General features: G+C 38.9%; 1 protein-coding gene and 1 long non-coding RNA gene across 2 annotated transcripts; both read left to right on the forward strand.

Annotated features, from left to right (window-relative positions):
• The first annotated feature begins 491 nt into the window (after positions 1–491).
• LOC135463684 (tetraspanin-18-like) lies at positions 492–13045 on the forward strand. The gene is made up of 7 exons (XM_064741063.1): positions 492–706; positions 8007–8094; positions 9495–9710; positions 10681–10755; positions 11435–11544; positions 11838–12032; positions 12991–13045. The coding sequence occupies exons 2-5, from the start codon at positions 8029–8031 to the stop codon at positions 11459–11461; spliced, it is 384 nt and encodes a 127-aa protein (XP_064597133.1). The 5' UTR covers positions 492–706; positions 8007–8028; the 3' UTR covers positions 11462–11544; positions 11838–12032; positions 12991–13045.
• Positions 13046–13047: 2 nt separating this feature from the next.
• On the forward strand, positions 13048–16628 carry LOC135463685 (uncharacterized). The gene is made up of 2 exons (XR_010443577.1): positions 13048–13078; positions 14361–16628. It is a non-coding gene; the product is annotated as an uncharacterized LOC135463685 (long non-coding RNA).
• The last annotated feature ends 1171 nt before the right edge of the window (positions 16629–17799 follow it).

The raw sequence follows: 17799 nt of genomic DNA on the forward strand, positions 1-17799 counted from the left end.
TTTTACTGTGTTTCACTGTGTTATGCATTTTCAGTGTGTGTCGATGTATAATAACTTAACAACCGCAGTTAACGTTTTTGTGCTTTTGCTGTGCTTTTATATTGAGGGTTGATCTGCAGGTAAGCCACGTCCGGTTGGTGATAAATGTATTTCGTTTCTTTCGGCTCAGCGTTAAAACAAAGTCACCCCCCCCCCCCCCTCCGTCATCTGCCCCTCCCCCATGCCTGAAAACGCCCTACTTCTCTTCTGTAGGTAAACAGTTTGCCGCGATACATTTGCCTTGGGACATAGACGTCTACGTAAGCCAACCGGTATAAAGCACGACATCTACATTATGTTAATATATATAGCACAATGACGAGGTCGCGCGCGGGGATTTGTCATTGCGCGTTCGGACACGTGACTGAACACGGTGCTAATTTTAGCTCCGAAAGGATATCCATTGTCATGCGGTGTATCCATGCATTTACGCACCCGGATGTAGACTGTGACACACGTACTGTACGTCATACCTGAGGTATTCAGTCTGCTATTTGTTTTCACCTTACACTACCTGTATATAGAAGGCAAGGGTTTACGGTAACAACATAACCAGTGATATATTCCGTGACAATCTGATTTCTCGCAGGTAGAGCTCCCATGTCGGTCGATTCTTGATTCCAAACCAGCGTCAGTCGTCTATCAACATAACTCTTATCTTGTTCAGGTAAGCTTACAGTTGTAAATATATCGTCTTTTCCCAGAAATTTGTGATAAGCTCTAGGTCAGAGATTCCCACGTGGAATGGCGTGCGTTATTCTTAAGTTTCCGCTCTGCACGTGTTCATACCTGAACCAGTCTTATGTTGCTTGTGGACTGTTCGGTTACTTAGCCTGAGCGGATATAGCCAATGTCTTAGAACAAATGTAGCTGTTTCAGATAGTTCTGTACGACCAACAAGTACGAATAAAGAGGTTGCGGCCGACTCCAATTGAAAATTAGCGGAGTATGGCTTGCTGCCGATGTAAGTAAGAATTACCGAAGGATTACAGAAAATATGTTTTTGTATCGTACAGCTTTGACATGTTTAGGACAGCATACTCGAAAACACCGATTTCCTGATTAGTGTATGGAAGAGTACAGATCTGTATTTCTGAAAGCTAAGCTGAGAAGAATGAAACAGATCTCAGATCTAGTTAAAGATATACTTCCTACCCATATAACATTCAGCATGTAATACGGCGGCCACATCAAAAGAAATCACCTGTACTTTGAGACTTTGAGACTGATTGCTTTAATTGCATGATCTACTCCTTGATCACATTACTTTTCATTACCCCAGTATCCAGAAATCATAACCAGTATCCAGAAATCATAACCCCAGTATCCAGAAATCATAACCCCAGTATCCAGAAATCATAACCCCAGTATCTAGAAATGATAACCCAAGTATCCAGAAATCATAACCCCAGTGTCCAGAAATGATAACCCCAGTATCCAGAAATCATAACCCAAGTATCCAGAAATCATAACCAGTATCCAGAAATCATAACCCCAGTATCCAGAAATGATAACCCCAGTATCCAGAAATCATAACCCAAGTATCCAGAAATCATAACCCAAGTATCCAGAAATCATAACCCCAGTATCCCAAATTAAGAATACCAAGAGTGATGGAATATTCGGATATGTGCAGAGGTGTGAACGTTAAAAGAAATATGCTTATTTAATGTTCATTATTACTCATGTAAAATATATATAAATACTTTAAAAAAAAGAACACACAGAGCCCGCGAAAGGCAATTTGTTACTGCATATTGCTATTGCACAATAACTGAACTACTAACAGATGAATAATACTAACCAACGAAATATGTTGATATTTTCGTTAACCCCGACAAACGCAATATCTCAACATTGCCGTTAAACCTGACAAACGCAATATCTCAACATTGCCGTTAAACCTGACAAACAGAATATCTCAACATTGCCGTTAAACCTGACAAACGCAATATCTTAACATTGCCGTTAAACCTGACAAACAGAATATCTCAACATTGCCGTTAAACCTGACAAACGCAATATCTCAACATTGCCGTTAAACCTGACAAACAGAATATCTCAACATTGTCGTTCAATCTGACTAACGGAATACATAACACTGTCGTTGAACTTGACAAACGGAATATCTTATCATTGTCGTTGAACTTGACATACGAAACGTGCGAATGGTATCGTTAGACCTGTCAGACGATAATGTTGTTAACTGTGACAAAGGGAACATGTAAGGACTGCAGGTAACCTCAGTCCATCAAACGTTAAATTAAACTACTGAAGATTGAAGTAAGCCTTATTGAGTGAAACGTTTCCATATTAACAGTTACATTATTATAGTAAACACTCAGTTCTAGATGGTGCACATACTTCATATATAATACCCATCAGCAGTGATCATAGATTTGGGCGCACAAAGAAGAATACATCTGAGCCATCTAGAACTCATGTGTGCCATCGTGTTATTTTGCTCTTGTAAAATGCAAATGTTAAATTGTCAACATTTTGTATGTGTTAAAATTGTACGATTGTTGTAAACTGGGAGTGACAGTCACAACATTTAGAAACGTAACGCTGTAATGATTGTTGCAGGTAGTGACATAATAGTTAATAACATGCCCTCTAGTCATCAGAATTTTGATTACCGCTGATGTCAAGAGTGACAGGCATCAAAAATAGCCAATCGCTACATGTAAACATAAACAGCAACAAAAGCTTTACATAGTTTGGACACTGGCAGCTATAAACAGCAACAAAAACTAGCACATAGTTTGGACACTGACAGCTGTAAACAGCAACTCAAGCTTGCACATAGTTTGGACACTGGCAGCTATAAACAGCAACAAAAACTAGCACATAGTTTGGACACTGACAGCTGTAAACAGCAACTCAAGCTTGCACATAGTTTGGACACTGGCAGCTATAAACAGCAACAAAAACTTGTACATAGTTTGGACACTGACAGCTGTAAACTGCAACAAAAGCTTGTACATGGTTTAAACACTGGCAGCTATAAACAGCAACAAAAACTTGTATATAGTTTGGACACTGGCAGCTATAAACAACAACAAAAGCTTGTACATGGCAGCTCTAAACAGCAAACGGAGTCTGCCAATATGCATACAACCTATTAATATTTGATGCTATTATACAGCTCTGCAAGTTGCTCTGACTGTCCACTGGTCGGTCGATCTGATGGTCGGCCTTTCTGTATGTTGGTCCATGATCTGTTGGTCCGTCGGTTGATTGATCTGTCTGTTGGACAGTCTGTCGGTCTCTCTCTTTGTCCGTCGGTCTGCCTGTCGATCAGGGCGGTCGGCCGATCTGTCCGTCTGTCTGCCTGTCGATCGTTCAAATGTAGGACCTCAATTAACGAGAGTACTGAGGGCAATAAATAATTTTATGAACTGGCGCTTGTTTAAAATGATCACTCCAGACCTGGTTGCTATATTTATTTTATGGCTGTTTCACGTCGTACTGTTTAGCATATTCTAGACATTCTAGCTAACCAAAATCAGCGGCGGTAACCTAAGGAGAACATTGCTCTTCGCCAATTCAAAATTTAGAAAGATTACATCTCCACTCCTAAAAATCTGCGCTGAACCCAATCTGCGACGCCATGTATACTTTAATAAATGATATATATCTATTTGCTCACAAACCGGTTCAAGTATGGCCACTTGGCATGGTTTTACATACTTCAGGCAAGACGTAAATACAGTCGAGCACAGAGCCTCTTATATGGCTGAGCGAATGTTTCAATAAGATGCCGTTGTCCTCTCTTCGACCAAGGCACAGCTGACGGAACAAACAGATTACAGACAATATATCAAAACACTCTTTTGATTTATTGGCTTATTTGATGGGTGTTTTACGCCGAACTCAGCAATATTTCACTTATACGTCGGCACGCCACACGTTTTTGATCCATAACATATGAGCAAAGAAATGTTGTTTCGGTGCAGGCTATAAGAAAAAAAAATGAACTAAATCTAGTGTAATACCCGATCCATAACGCCAGGGTCAAAACATCGATGAGATTTATTATAATACTATTGATTTATTTACTTTTACTGGTGTTTTACGCCATACTCAAGAATATTTCTCTTATACTACGACGGCCATAATTATGATGGGAGAAAACGGGACAGATCCCGGGGGAAACCCATAACCATCTGCAGGTTGATGCCATACCTTCCTACGGACGACAGGAGAGGAAGCCAGTTTGAGCTGGACTTGAACTCACAGCGACCGCGTTTGTAAGGAATGAAATTAAAAGCGGTTTGGATGAAAACATAGGAGCTAAATATGTTCAATAATTGGACGTAAAAGTAATGATTATCGCCTCTAACCTCAAGTCTCCCCTTTAAACCCTCACACTTTAATATTTGAGTATTTAATTCACGGTTGTGTCGGAGTGTCACGGTTCACCAAACACTGGTATAGCCCGACCGTCCTTGGTGCAGTACCTGAGCCAATACACTTGTTTGTACCAGGTGTAAATTGCGATTAAACGCTGAGGGAAAGCTTTGTATGTTTGAGTACACATTTCCCAGCGACGACCACGGAATGTTATTGATCCAGTGTTTGCTGGATTAACCAGCGTGATGATGCCAGGCAATAGTTCATCAGATAGCTGTACAAACAAGCTGTTCAGGCCCCACAATGATGCATCAAGCTGACATGCGCTTAACATTGTCTTATCCTATTTCTTCTAAAATTTAGGATATCTGGTCTCCTGATTTTAGCCAATATATATGTAATTCTATCAGAAATATTGAGTTTCGTTTTTTCACATGGTTGGAACAGCCATTGAACAACATGCTCATATTTTTACTTTTCCAAAAGACTGGTAAAATTTGAAATATTCTACTGTCAACATTACTAATATCTGTCCCAAATTTTAGAGGAATTAGGGTAGCTTAAGAACGGATATTTTTTTGGTTGAATTCAGTGCTAACCATTGAACGTATGTATGTGTGTGTGTATGTATGTATGTATGTATGTATGTATGTATGTCTGTCTGTCTGTATGTATGTATGCATGTATGTGCCCAGTATGTATGTATGTATGTATGTATGTATGTATGTATGTATGTATGTATGTATGTATGTGTGTGTGTGTGTGTGTGTGTATGTATGTATGTATGTATGTATGTATGTATGTATGTATGTATCTCTGTCTGTATGTATGTATGTATGTATGTATGTATGTATGTCTGTCTGTCTGTATGTATGTATGTATATATATGTATGTATGTATGTATGTATGTATGTATGTATGTATGTATGTATGTATGTATGTCTGTCTGTCTGTATGTATGTATGTATGTATGTATGTGCCCAGTATGTATGTATGTATGTATGTATGTATGTATGTATGTATGTATGTATGTTTGTATGTGTCTGTCTGTGTGTGTGTGTATGTGTGTGTGTGTGTGTGTGTGTGTGTGTGTGTGTGTGTGTGTGTCTGTCTGTCTGTCTGTCTGTCTGTCTGTCTGTCTGTCTGTCTGTCTGTCTGTCTGTCTGTCTGTCTGTATGTATGTCTGTCTGTCTGTCTGTCTGTCTGTCTGTAAGTGTGTAAGTGTGTATGTATGTATGTATGTATGTATGTATGTCTGTCTGTCTGTATGTATGTGTGTATGTGTGTATGTATGTATGTATGTATGTATGTATGTATGTATGTATGTATGTATTGTGTGTCTGTGTGTGTATGTATGCATGTGTGTACGTGTGTGTGTGTGTATGTATGTATGTATTTATGTGTATATGTTTGTGTGTATGCTGGGGTTTTTACGTCGGACTTAGCAATATTTCAGTCATATGACAACGAAGAGTCATAAGTTGTGTGTAGGCTAACCACTAACATTTATGTTTTAACACAACCGTTATATGTGATATCTGTCCTGGTGAAGATCCTCGCTTGGCGTTCAGCATGAAGGGGACAGTGCAACGACTGGTTGACCTGTATCAGTATAATGGCTTGGGCGGGGCGGCTTACTTGCCTTCAGTAAGTCGTCTAAGTGAAGCAGCACTAGATAAAAGAGCGGTGGAAATCCGTCCTGCTACACGGAGTCACATTACCCGCACTCTAAGGATTCCTTCGTCGTCATAGCACTTACTTACTCACTCCGGGTGAAGATGTAAATAACTTGCTAAGTTCTGTCCTATAACATTATAAACGCTAACCACCTGTCCCACGGAGGCTTCGGCTCGACACCTTCATGGTGGCACGGTGTTGGTTAGTTTACCAATAAATCTTTATGACCACCTTCATATAACTGAAAAGATGTGTTCACGAGTAGGACATTAAGCAATCCCAGCAAACAAAAGTGGCTTCCTCTCCAGCCGTAAGTGGGAAGATCTGGATGCAACCTGCGGATGGTCGTGGGTTTCCCCTGGGCTCTGCCCGGTTTCCTCTCACCATAATGCTGGTCGCCGTCGTATAAGTGAAATATTGAGTACGGCGTAAAACACCAATCAAATAAATAAATAAATAAAGAAACAAGTATTTTTCAAACAGACTACGGTTCGTGTTAATCAGCCTCTCCTATTGTTTTATCCTCATTCGACCAGCAAACAAATATTCGCTGCTAAGCAACGACGTTGTTTTTTTTTTCTTTCACGTCACGTTTGCAACTTTTATTAGGTTCTCTTAGTTAAGAGGGTAAGGGTAGGGGTGGGGTTATGTTTATGCACCTAATATGGAATTACCTAACAGTAATAGTGATCGATGGACGTAATCAGTAAAAGAGTCACGTGAACAGAGAAAATCGATATACTCTACGGTCTTGTATGACAATGACGCTGTGAAACCATCAGTAGTGTTGACGCCTTTCAGGCATACAGTTTACAGATATAGAACCTCTGATTCTTGTCGCCTGATGAGAATGCGGTATCACAATTTTACAATGGGGAGAGACGGCATATTTTTTTATTTCCGTGAGGTGGCACTGGTGTGAAGTAGGACCTCGAGCAATTGTTATGATTGTAACGTAACGTCTACATCGTTACAATATATCATTGTCCATTGTAACGTCGTATTGTCTTTGATGTGACGTCATCATGATGAGCTTGGAAAGGAACATTTGACGTCAATAAAATGACGTCAAGGTTCTGTTGCCGGATGATTTGACATGTCCCCATTGGTCAGAATATAGGAGACTTTACAACCACACAGCTTCCACAGGCAGCTATCTTTGTATTTTGTATATAAGAAACTATAGTGCATATAATAAATCTATAGTGAAAATTTGATTCTTTCCAGTCTTAACATATGAAATATGTATATTGAAACTGATGTTGCCCCATATCCTGGGATCAAATCCTAACGGGCATACATATAGACTTTGTAGTATAGCACAGAACTCAAAAGGGAGACTATTCACCGCAAAAAATAATCTGCTAAATTGTGATAAAAGAAAGTCTTTTGTATGAGGATGCTAGAATGTATTTTGCTATTGCAGCAGATTATTCTGACTAATAGAACACACGTTCTATTTATTCAACATAAAAATTCTATTAAAATAACAGAATATTGTACTGAATATGGCAGAATATTGTGTTATAACAACAGAATACGTTCTAGCAACAGAATACGTTCTAGCATCACTCAGACAACAGACTTTTTGTTCAAATTAACAGATTAATAGTTTTGAGTTTTCGAGTGTTTCGAGTATCCAGATATCCAGTCCCCTCCCCTTTTCAGTTAGTAACGTTTACAATGCTACCAAAACTAACTTATCCACCACACAACACGTGTAACTTTCTCACAACTTGTTTGTATACAGATTACCAAACATCTGTTAGGAGATATTACAACATACAAACCGAAGTGTGTGTTTGCACACCAAAGGCATAGTAATTCAACGAACAACTTTTCTAAAATGTATAACTTTAAGCAAATAATCATCAGATTTCTTGACTATTAACATTTAGATGTTTTGTGTTTGTTTTGTTTTTTTTAACTTTCAGAAGAACTGTTTAGAACGCAATAATGGGAGTGGAAGGCCTTGCCAAATGTATGAAGTTCGTCCTCATCATCTTCAATGCTATTTTTGTGGTAAGTACGGTACACTGTATACCATACCGCTTACATTCTGCAAAAAGCGTAAAATTTATTTATTTGATGTTGGTGTTTTACGTCGTACTCTAGAGTATTTCACTTATGTATGGGAGATCATGCAGCGTAATGATCATGCAGCTCGGGTGAAACCCGCGACTTCCCGCAGGTTGTTGACAGACCTTCTCACGTACAACCGGAGTGGAAGCCAGCATGAACTGTGCTTGAACTCACATCCACAGCAGAGAAAATTTTAAGAAGTAGAGTAACAATAAAACAGAATCAACATCAATAGTAAAAGCGATTATGAAGATGTTGATATCACAGATGATGACGATGTTGTTGGTGATAAAGGCAATGACAGTTTACTTTGACATTTTAGCTAACATCAGTTTAAAATGGAGCTGTGGGGCAAGGTTTCATTAGGCTCATCATGCATGCAGTATCGTTTTATTTTTTCTGGCCATTACTGATAAATTAGTGTTGTGCTCTTTATTGAGGACGCATTTTACCCGCTTAACAAACCGTTATTAGAAGTCAAATTTAATTGGCTCTTTTAGTTCAACCTGTTGCATGAGAAAAGAAAGCTCATTCCCATGGGAAATTTTATCCCTGTTTGGTCGGAAAAGTCGAATTACCACATTTTCGAAATGATCGATGATTTGTCGAAGTATTTTTAGTATTTATTTATTTATTTATTCAATTTGTCGTTTAACGCGTTAGCCACTTCAAGAATTTTTCTCGAAATGTACGATAGCAGTCGGGTTTTGGGCTGAGGAAACTCTATCATCTGACAAACCTTCTGAATAAAAGATGGAGTCAAACCAGCAAGAACCAACAACCCCATCAGTAAGAATCGTCTAGTCTATATACCGTATAAATTGTTGGTCCTAGGTGCGGTATCCAGGGCACGGAATGCTGGCTGGCTAAGGCCCCGAGTCGTTCATGTATATATACCATATATAATTGCATGCAGATTCCGGGCGCGGTGTGATGGTTGACTAAGCCATCGGCCTAAGACCCTAAATCATTCTAGTATACAAACCGTATATAATTGCAGATCCTGAACGAGGTGTCCTGGCTGACAGCCGTCGGCCTTAAGCCGCAAATAATTCTAGTATACATGTATATACCACATAGGGCCTATAAGTGCAGATTCCTGGGCACGGTGTGCAGGTTGATTAAGTCATCGGCCTAAGGCCCCAGATCATTCTTGTATATATAACGTACATAATTTCAGATCCTGAGTGCTGTGTATTGGCTGGACTAAGGCCATTTGGCTAAGGCCTCAAATAATTTTAGTATACATACCGTATATAATTACATATCCTGAGCAAGCTGACTAAGCCATCGCCTAAGGCCCCGAATCATTCTATTATATATACCGTATATAATTGCAGATCCTGGGCGCGGGTGTGCCTTGGGTGGGAATCTGGATCCTGCTGGACAAGGAAAAGCTGATGGAGCTGGCAGGATCAACTCTGACTCTTACGGACGTGCCGTCATTACTGCAGCAGGGAGCGTACATCTTGCTGGGGGGAGGAGGGTTCATGTTTCTGATTGGCATTTTTGGCTGTGTGGGGGCCTGTCGGGAGAGCAGGGTCATGCTCACAATGGTCAGTATATACGGCAGGCACACTCCTCTTATTAGCTGCGAAGTGCAGCTGTATAATAAATACAATATATCAAAGACCACTGCCTGGATAGTAAAATCAGGACAGTGACGACAGTGTGATAGTTGACAAGTGGGCACACGTGACAAATGGGCGCACGTGAAAATGAGCACACGTGACAAATGGGTAAACGTGACAAATGGGCGTACGTGACAAGTGGGAGCACGTGATAAATATGCGCACGTGACAAAAGGGCGCGCGTGACAAATGGCCATACTTGGCTCTATTTGATTAAATAAGTAAGTGGCTTCTTTTAACTGTTCAGGTAAACCGCAACTTATACGCACCCAAGCAGTACATAAATGAATACTTTGAGAATAAAGGCATAGTGATGACAGTGTAATAACTGGCACATGGACACAGCGAGGTCACTGACAAAAACCTCCCTCTGGTCATTTTATATGACTTAGGGTCTTATTCGTTTATTTAAGAGCTTATACACAAAAATTTTAAAATTACAATTTATTAAATGTCACTGGTCTAGAATTGTTTATTAAGGAGGGCGTATTTCTTGTACACGTTCTTCTTCTTCGGAAGGTTGCTCGGTATACATGTTACAGAGCATTTTTCTTTAAAGCGCATGCGTGGCACCTTATGACCGCACATTGATCATTTCTGTCTCATAAATCGACAATGTTAATTACAATGTTGATGTTTTAAAAATGTGTCATATGCAGGAAAAGTAATAAAGTTAATATTTAGACCGTAATTTTTATTGCAATCTGGAGAGTTTCTGGTTTAAAGGCTCTACAGCAAATTTCAAATTTTATAGCCTTCCAAATTGACACAGATATCTACGAGATAAGATTTTTTGCCTTTATTTTTAGCGACTGTTTCTTGAATTAATCTGAATCAAAATTACTCTTATAACCAATGTTCAATGTTTTGATGGCGTATTTCGTGCCTGTTACAGTATGGGATACTCGTTCTGATAGTGTTCACGCTGGAGCTAGTGGCCGGCATTCTCGCAGCCGTATACCGTGGAAAGGTGAGAGTCAGCTGAAGCATTTCAATATTTTTTGGAAATACCCTTATATTTCTATAAAGTCAAAACTTTTATTCGACCATTTCCGTCTTCTCCCGAAGCCAGATTTAAAGGGAAATGAAATTTAATTTTTAAATCTAATCCATTAATCGACAGTTCGTACCCCATGCTCTGCACTCAAACGAAACTATTAACATTTCCATTGTCATACAAATACTATATTTAGTCGCAAAATTCTCTGTTTTTTTCTCGGTTAATCATATGGCCCATGAAAAACTTATGCAGTGGTAACTATGGCGACTAATTGAAAGCAATACAAAACAGTTGAAAAATTTGAAAACGATATTCATCGTAGTTGAGCAAAGGGTGCGCCGTACCAATCATATACAGATAGAGATGTTACCAAGACAACAAACACTTATGTTTAGAATAGAAAAAGTGTATTCCAACGCCTTGCAAGACTGATCTGATACAAGGAGACAATGAGTCGGGTTGTAACATGACGCCAAGAACGTCAGGCCGGCCAATAATTTATAGTACAGTATGCTCGAATGTCAGTATTTTCATTTCCGAACTCTGACCTTTGACGATGTGATGCCACGAGAAGGGGGAATACCACCGGTTGGAAAGATTTCTGTGAATATTACTATTGTTGACAAATATAACTGCATATATCTTTCAGATCGAATCGGAACTTAAGTTTACCTGAAAAACGCCATTAACACCCAGTACCACGGCACGTGGTCTACGACATCTGCGTTTTCACTCGCCTTGGATTTCGTTCAACTCCAGGTAGGCAGGCCCTTGTTTTATGTTTGATGCCTTAAAGTCAAGTCAGTATAACTTTGGTGAAAGTGTCGCGTGATTAAAAAGTACTCTTCAGATTGACATTTTCTCCGAAGCAAACTCATGCCAGAGAATATCTACCCCCATCCCGTTTTTTTTATTTTCTACAGTCAACTTCTTTAATCATGTGTTCAATTTAATTCCTCCATATCCGTCATAAATTTCACATCTCGTATACCCTATATGAACTGTTCTTTAAACTGACAGTCTGTTGTTGTTGTTTGTTTTCCCCCGGTTAGTACGACTGTTGTGGTATCGACGATCATCAGGATTTCAACTCGTCCACGAGCTGGGCCAAGGGCTCTTACGAATTGCCCTTCACGTGCTGTCAGTTCTCCGATAAGAGCGCTTATCCGGACAAGCCTGAGGATCTCCGCCCTAAGGATCCCAACTGCCCAACCAGTGTCTCCAGCTCAAATGCCTGGCTGAATAAAGTTAGTGTCTAACAGTCATCAGGACGTCTTGTAGTGACATTAACCTGGATTTGGAGGGAATATCACTCCGTATCAGTCAACATAATTTGTGTCGAATTACGGTCTGAAAGATAAATACAGAGCACGGAATCAAGTGGACCGTGCGCACGTTTTTTCGCATGTGCGAGATTTTTAGACGCAAGAGATATGCAATTGAGCCATGCGTTTTTTTTTTACCTTTATAACTTGTTTTGTGGTCATTTAAAAGGGTGACGTCCACACCCCAAAAATAAGTTGTTAAATTTAACAGAAAGTCTGTTGTCTGAGTGATGCTAAAGTGTATTCTGTTATTGGAGCAGATTATTCTGTTAAATCTAACATACATATTCCAATAATTCGACACAACCATTCCATTAGACTAACAGGATACTATGTTGAATGTGACACAATTTTGAGTTGTAATAACAGAATACGTTCTAACATCATTCAGACAACATACTTTCTGGTAAAATTAACAGATTATGTTTTTTTGAGTGCATAAATTTGCTTTTTCTGATAATTGATGTCGACCAACAAGCGAGATTTTCATCAACGTTATGTCTTGAGCGAAAAGTTTCAGGTTACTCATGGTAGGATAGACTGGAAACAACTGACTGCTCTTTAAGCTGAGGAAGGCCGTTTAAAAGTTTTCAATGTACCAACAGTTTACAACGATTCCTCTCTGAATAGGGTATTGGTTTCCGCACGTGAACTTGGTTACACTGTAAAACATCACAACTATTTTGGGGGTTGTGTAGTACGTTGTTTTGGGGATTTGGTGTTGCAATTGTTGACCTGGAACGTCCGTTTTGTTGACGGATGACATACAAAGGCCTGTTTTCACGTCTAGAATTAAATCATTTTATAAAATGTGATTGGCTATTTTGAGCGTGACTGTGTCAGGATTCTCATTTGTTTTTTTTCTTTTTCAAATCATCAGGGATGTTACACCACAGTTCGGGATTTACTAGAGGACAATGCTAAAATACTGATCGAGTCGGAGTCGGATCGGAGTTGCGCTAATTGAGGTGAGTCTTCACGTTGATTGATTGTTTATTGATCTACTGTTGGCCTCAAAAACTGTTGACGTCCTGAGCCTGCTGCCAATGTAAATGTGGTAATGTATGTCTCCACACAGAGAGGTCAGTTCTGAAACTAGTATACCAACTGCAAACCACAAAAGCCGTCCATTTAAGCCAACCGTAAACACAAAAGCCGTCCATTTAAGCCAACCGTAAACACAAAAGCCGTCCATTTAAAAGCCAACCGTAAACACAAAAGTCGTCCATTTAAAAGCCAATCATAAACACATAAGCTGCCGTCCATTTAGAAGCCAACCATAAACACCAAAGCCGTCCATTTAAAAGCCAACCGTAAACATAAGTACTTAATAAAAAGGATCTGTCGCATAACCGCGTTTTACATGGAAAGAAAAATAATTAAGCCTATAAGTGAATGAATTTCTGTAATGAGTTTCACACACTAAAACTCCTTCTTCTGCTCAAACCTTTGCGTCAATGTTGGAAAAACGCGCCAGTTAATCGCCAAAGTAACGTCTGGTTTATTCAAGCTCTCCTCTACCACAAGCCTCACCGCCGTTGTACAGGTGAAACGTCTTTATAGAAAACGTTAAACCCCAATAAAGCTAAAAATACAGAATAGCACAGTTATTTTGTACAGTCAAAAATTAATCCGTTAATTTTAAGTCTGTTGTCTGAGTGATGCTATAATGCAATCTGCCATTGCACTACATAACTTGTGTTATTGCACAAAGGTCCTATGAAACTAACAGGATATTATGTTGGATATGACAGGATATGGTGTTATAATAACAGAATACATTCTGTAGCATCACTCAGGCAACAGACTTTCTGTTAAAATTAATAGATCAAATTTTTGAGTGTGTGAAATGCAATGAGAGTTATTTCTTTTACACCGGATCGGTTTTAATGCTTCCCAGTACGTGTATGCTAATCTTTAATGGACCGCTTTGATGACTTAATGGTTAGATTGTTCGCTCGAAATCGGAAGGGCCCGGGATCAAAGCTCGGTTGGTTCATACAAAATACAAAAAATGGGACTTGTTACTACCTGACTTGGTGCTCAGTGCGGAGAGGTCAGTGCAAGGAAACAGAATTGGTTGTTAGTATTACGTTGCTGGGTAGGGTGCCATGTCTAGTGTCTTCGGGACTGTGTCTATGGCAGCACTTTGGCGGCATGCACAACTAATAACTTCTGAAAAATTGCAAAGTACGACGTACATCCCCAAGCGTATATGCATACATACTGATGTCTGTTCTTATGTTTCAGCTGATGGGAGTCATCTTCGCTTTCTACGTGTGCTGTAAGCTTAGGGAACAGAATAAAATCTACTAGAGACATTAGGATAGACAATAAAATCTACTCTAGACATTAGGACTGACGATAAAATCTACTAGAGACATTAGAACAGACAATAAAATCTACTAGAGATATTAGGACAAACAATTAAACCTACTAGAGACATTAGAACAGACAATAAAATCTACTAGAGACATTGGGACAGACAATAAAACCTACTAGAGACATTAGAACAGACAATAACATCTACTAGAGATATTAGGGACAGACATGGAGCTGCTGATGATGGGAATGGACTTGGAAGGCCTGAAACATCCGGACAGAGGCGAGGTACCTTGTGACTGGAAATTTATATGTGTATATATGAAACTTTCGGGAACAGGCGAGATAGTTTAGGAAGAAAGCTTCAAAGAATAGCTGCTCACTTTCCAAGCAAGTAATAGTTGCTCCGTTCCAAACAAGGAATCGTTGCCCCGGTCCAAGCAAGGAATAGTTTCTCCCGTTCCAGCAAGAAATATAGCTCCAACCGTTCTAGCAAGGAATATAGCTCCAACCGTCCCAAGCAAGGAATATAGCTCCAACCGTTCCAGCAAGGAATATAGCTCCAACCGTTCCAGCAAGGAATATAGCTCCTGCCGTTCCAAGCAAGGAATAGCTCCTCCCGTTCCAGCTGATACAGCTGTCGCCATTTGAGGCACAATACAAAGCTGCTCCTGTTACATACATTCGTGGACCTCCTAAAGTTAAATGAATAAATTTCCCTTAACATAAAACCAGACGTCATCACATTATTAAAGGATTAGAGCTCATAACTGTGATATTTATCTCCAGACGAGCCACAAGAAAACATTACATAAAAATTAATGTTTGGGTACATGTTAAGACTTTTCAACGTATCTGTATCCAAATGCTTAGATGTTAACCGTGATTCGTGACTCGTGATTCAGACATAGTCTGTAAAGCGTGCTTCATGAACCGTATTAATAATCTGGGGTATGACCTTTAAGGTCACAGCATGACGTAACAGCATGACTACACAACGCGTAAACGAAGATTACGTCATGAGTAAATGTTCAGGTTGCTAGAAAATTAAGAAATTGCTTAAACTCACTGCGTATACGATGTGATAATTGCAGTAAGAAAATGAAGTGTCCATTGTGTTTGGACACGATCCGGGGCCTATTCTATTCTCCACGTAGAGTGGAATCGGATGTATTAAGAGTGGTCTATAGTTGATATATAACAGTACAAAATGTGATTTCACATTATGCTTAACTTCAAACATTTGAATATATTGAATAATGTTTTAAGGCTTCAGTTAAAAAAGTAGAAGTATTTAAGATATGTTAATCATTAGTTATTGTTTTTGATCTTGGAGTCAAGTATACATATAGTGTAGTCCCAGCGAACGGGATAATAATCGCTGTGGTTCACATGCGCACAGGTTTTATTTATAATCAGTATAAAATGTCATCAGCCTGAAAACATATATATTGTAAATATACAGAATTGTACTATGTACTATAAATATTTAATTTTATATGCTTTTTAAAAATATCAATGTTATACACTTTGCATCTTTTCAAATTACACTTTACATATCATATTTATATATCGTGTCAATCCTAATGTTATTGTTTTGATTACTCGCTGGATTATTTGTTTAAAGCGTCAAAACAAAAAAAAAACGTTTTACAATCGGTGTTACTGGGCACATAATGCAAACTCGTACATTGCTGTACCCACTAAGACCTTGCATGCTCATCCAAAATAGGATTTTGTTTTTATTTTATTTTTCACAGTTCACAGTTTTAATACGTTTATCTCTGCTGGGGAAAAAACCGAAATGCTTTAAATTATCTCAGATATGTATATATAATTTACCTGTGTACCGGTGTAAATATTGTGAATATTATATGTTGCATAATTTTAATTAGATCTGATTTCTTTTATGATGATGTGTCAAATACAGGCCTAGTCACTGTATTTTTTAAAAAAATTTTCTGACCAGATATGGCATGTTCTTTTACATAATGTACATACATATCCTTCTATAAATCAGCCAACCCCCCCACAACGCATTCTCTACTCCAAAACCCCGCCTTTTTCACAGTTCTGACGGAACATGCTCTGTCGATGAGTTTGAGTCTCAGCCCTAATGAACATGTGTATGTAATGCGATACCCCGTTCTAACAGTGTACAAACAAGGGAGTGAAATAAAAAAAATATTTAATAAAGTTTGCTTTTACTTTTTAATATATATACGTACTCCAAAGGTGACCAGCAAATATGACATGTTTAGTTGTAGATCCACATTGTATCAATACAGGTGCTTAACCATCCTTAGTTATAGACCTAAGATTTTCCCTTGTCCGTCATGATTTATGACGATTTATGACTGAAGCATGATGTGTTTTTTGTCCTCCTTATGAGTTGACATTACTCAGTTTTGGCATTTTGGTAATTTATGATCGAAGAATTATTGCTTATAGTGTTTTAACTGCTTATGAGTTACCATTCATGCATTGCGATGGTGTCGATAAGGAGGTTTGCAGACCTGAGCTGAGGCAGACAGAACGTACACCATTTCCCGCCTGGAAGCCCAGGCCCTACAGTGCAATCTTTGGTTCGTTTCTAACATGTAATACTCACGTTTCTGTAACAGAGACCAATTTCATAAAGCTATTTTGGACTTCAGCCAAAGATTTTGACCCTAGAACTTCACATTTTGGGCACCTCATAAATCTTGTATAAAAACAGTTGTGTAAAAGCATTCGACTTCTCGTACCAAAACATTAAAATGTCCCCAATTCAGCATTACTCTCCACGGCCTGAAAACTCAATATCGATCTAATCAAACATACGTGTATAGCATTAACTGTTTAATTATGAGTGTTTCATTGATAAAATCTAAATAAAAGCACTCAAACCCTCGTATCGGCGCTCGCGACATTCCAGGCGACAGAGCGGATGATGAATTAGACTATTTGTGGTGGCGCGCCGCAGTAGTGCAAAGGACAAATTTTGATAGGCTAAAAGACCTGCTGAGGTCATATTCCTGTTTTATTAGACCCGGAAGTCGCTATGAATACTACTCAAATATAATCATGATCGAACTGAACCGATCGTACATTTAGTTACTAAAAAAGAAACTGAATTTAAAACAATTATTTTTGACAACTGCAAACGGTCTGCAATAACTTGCTCGGGGAGGGTGGGGGGGGGGGGGGGGCGGTATATAAGTGATATATGTAATCAAAGTATATTGATTGAATGGGGATAAGGGTATTGAAAGAGCGGGGTTTATCATGTTTATCAATCATACATGCTTGTTTGGCCTTAATTACTGCTTGTGTATTAAGTTTAAGTCTTTATACAGTTAAGTTTTGTGGTCTTAATACAGATGCT

This window comes from Liolophura sinensis, chromosome 3 (genome assembly GCF_032854445.1).
Source record: "Liolophura sinensis isolate JHLJ2023 chromosome 3, CUHK_Ljap_v2, whole genome shotgun sequence".
NCBI classification, from domain to species: Eukaryota; Metazoa; Mollusca; class Polyplacophora; order Chitonida; family Chitonidae; genus Liolophura; species Liolophura sinensis.